Here is a 2,265-nt window from a genome sequence, read left to right as displayed (position 1 = left end):
CCGAAATAAGAAATTGCATTTAACAATCATCAATTTATTGCATGATACATGCCACAAACATGCGTAAGATTGACACTCAGTAACGTTGCTCACCACATTTATGCTACATAAACGTTTATGTGATTACGATTCAGCTAAGGGTTTGCGCTTAATTCTGAAAGAATGTTTTACTTTTCAACCACTATTGATAAATGTGCTTTCATGTCCGAAAATATGATCTTCCAAACAAGTCGCTCGTTCGACATTTTCCTCAGACTCAATCAAACCAAACAGTCCAATAATGGATACATACTATATTTTACCCTGTGATAAAACATATTCAAAATACACAATGCGTCACCGTGTAAATATGAAAATAAAATAGCAGTCAGTCCAAGTTTCGGTGAAAAAAACAAAAAAGTCCGATGCTGCCACACCACCACTTTGAGGGGAGAGGAAAGAGACAATAAAACAAGCTTCTCGTAAGCAAGCTCACGAAAAGGTGAGATTTGAGGTAAGTTCCCGAATTCGGTTCTCCCTCCTCATTTTCTTGAGCTTCATCCTGCGGTTTTGGAACCAGATCTTGACTTGCCTGTCCGTGAGGTTAACGCCTTTACTGATCTCCAGACGGCGCTCTCGAGTCAGGTACATGTTGAATAAAAACTCCTTTTCCAATTCAAGCGTCTGGTGCTTCGTGTAGGGACATCTTTTCTTCCTTCCGCTTGTTGCAGTCAACCAATTGCTAGCTGGAGGGTCAGTTTTGCCGTCTGAAATGTTATCAACTCAACAAATGTATTAACATGACAAAATATGAAAATATCACTCAGATTTTACCATGAATTAAAATATGTTTTCACTAGTCACACAGCTCTGGTCAGAATGATAAAATGTTTCAATTCTATTGATATCGTGTTATATGAGTATTATTAGTTGGTAGTCGTGGATCAAAAGTGTTGAAATATTATAGGCATAACTAACAACACATGCTCTAAATTACACGATTAAGTTTTTAGACCAAAGTAATATTTTACATGCATGTAAGGCATACTGATGAAATCAACTACAATACACATTTGTGAGAGACTGTTTCTGTATCATCACAGCACTGAGGATGAACACCACACGCATTATTTCTCCTAGGTGTTAATATATACATAAATAAATAAATAAATACAATTTTCCCCAAAACAAAAATGAATGTTCTATTACTATCAACAAAGAAACAAATAAATTAAGAAAATATAAATATAAAAGACTAATAGATGCAGGCATGTCTGGTCCGCGGTCGAACCGTTTCTTGTAAAAACCCTTTACTGCAAACTGAGTAAGGCTCTCATTAAACATTACGACTTAAGGGCTGTTTGGGTTTTATATTGGGTTTTATGATACCGCCATACGATTAATCCTTTTAATGTACCCACCTTTAGATTCTCTTTGTGTCAACTCTGGGCTGGAGACTAAAGATTCAGTGGAGGAGTTCTTCTCCCGCTTTGCGCTCGACGTTGGATCCGGGATTTCTGCGGGGATGGGTGTCTTGCTGGTCTCCCGGTTATGCGGTACCTCGGCCGTTTTCTTTTCCAGTTCGACAAAGGAAAACAACTGCGGTTTTGGAGTAACTCTGTTGAGCTGCATCAATGTGATGTTTGGACTTGTCGTCTCGTGGCCATAGTCCTGGTGTTTCCCAATCGCGTAGCTTTGGCTTAGTCTGAAATACCCGGGGACAGGGATCTCGGGGCCATCAACTGAACACGATTCGGGGATTATATTAGCATATACAGGGACATCGGACGAGTTGACTTTCGCTCTCTTGTCGGAATACATGCAGCAATGACTCTCCTCCTTAATGTTTTGTGAAAATGTGCAATTGGGCATTTGGTTGGACGGTTGCTCTATTCCGCAAGGTCTACTGGGATCTGTCCAGTTATCAATTTGAGGTATGTAAGGGTGGAAATTCATGCCCATATTTTGGTGGTTGACGTCCCCTCGTTTACCGAGAGACGGCAGGAGTCCACAGGTTTGCATTCCGTAAGTTCCCATTTCTGCACCGGACGGCATGTACATGTTGCTGTTGGAGTAAAAGCTGTCAGTCCTGCAAGCGCCAATCAACGAATCAACTAAAAAAGTATTAGCAACAGGAGAGCTGTTGGGAAAGGACATTTTGGATCAGTTTTAAAAGGAGAGAGATGTCGTTTGTAGGCTGACATTTCTAGCAAAACAATGTCGGTGTTGCTTAGGATGTCTCTCTGCCACATGACAAGCTCACCAATGAAATGTGAAAATGGCCTT

General features: G+C 40.4%; 1 protein-coding gene across 1 annotated transcript; it reads right to left on the bottom strand.

Moving 5' to 3' along the window:
* Positions 1 to 471: 471 nt before the first annotated feature.
* Positions 472 to 2,265, bottom strand: LOC311129822 (homeobox protein Hox-D10a-like; the record flags this gene model as incomplete). The annotated part of the gene is made up of 2 exons (XM_084162277.1): positions 1,401 to 2,265; positions 472 to 746 (listed from the first exon to the last, which is right to left on the bottom strand). The coding sequence occupies exons 1-2, from the start codon at positions 2,134 to 2,136 to the stop codon at positions 472 to 474; spliced, it is 1,011 nt and encodes a 336-aa protein (XP_084018403.1). The 5' UTR covers positions 2,137 to 2,265.

The sequence above is a fragment of the Coregonus lavaretus genome (genome assembly GCF_964263955.1).
Source record: "Coregonus lavaretus genome assembly, chromosome: 5".
Taxonomy (NCBI): Eukaryota; Metazoa; Chordata; class Actinopteri; order Salmoniformes; family Salmonidae; genus Coregonus; species Coregonus lavaretus.
This window is presented reverse-complemented; position numbering and strand designations above follow the sequence as displayed.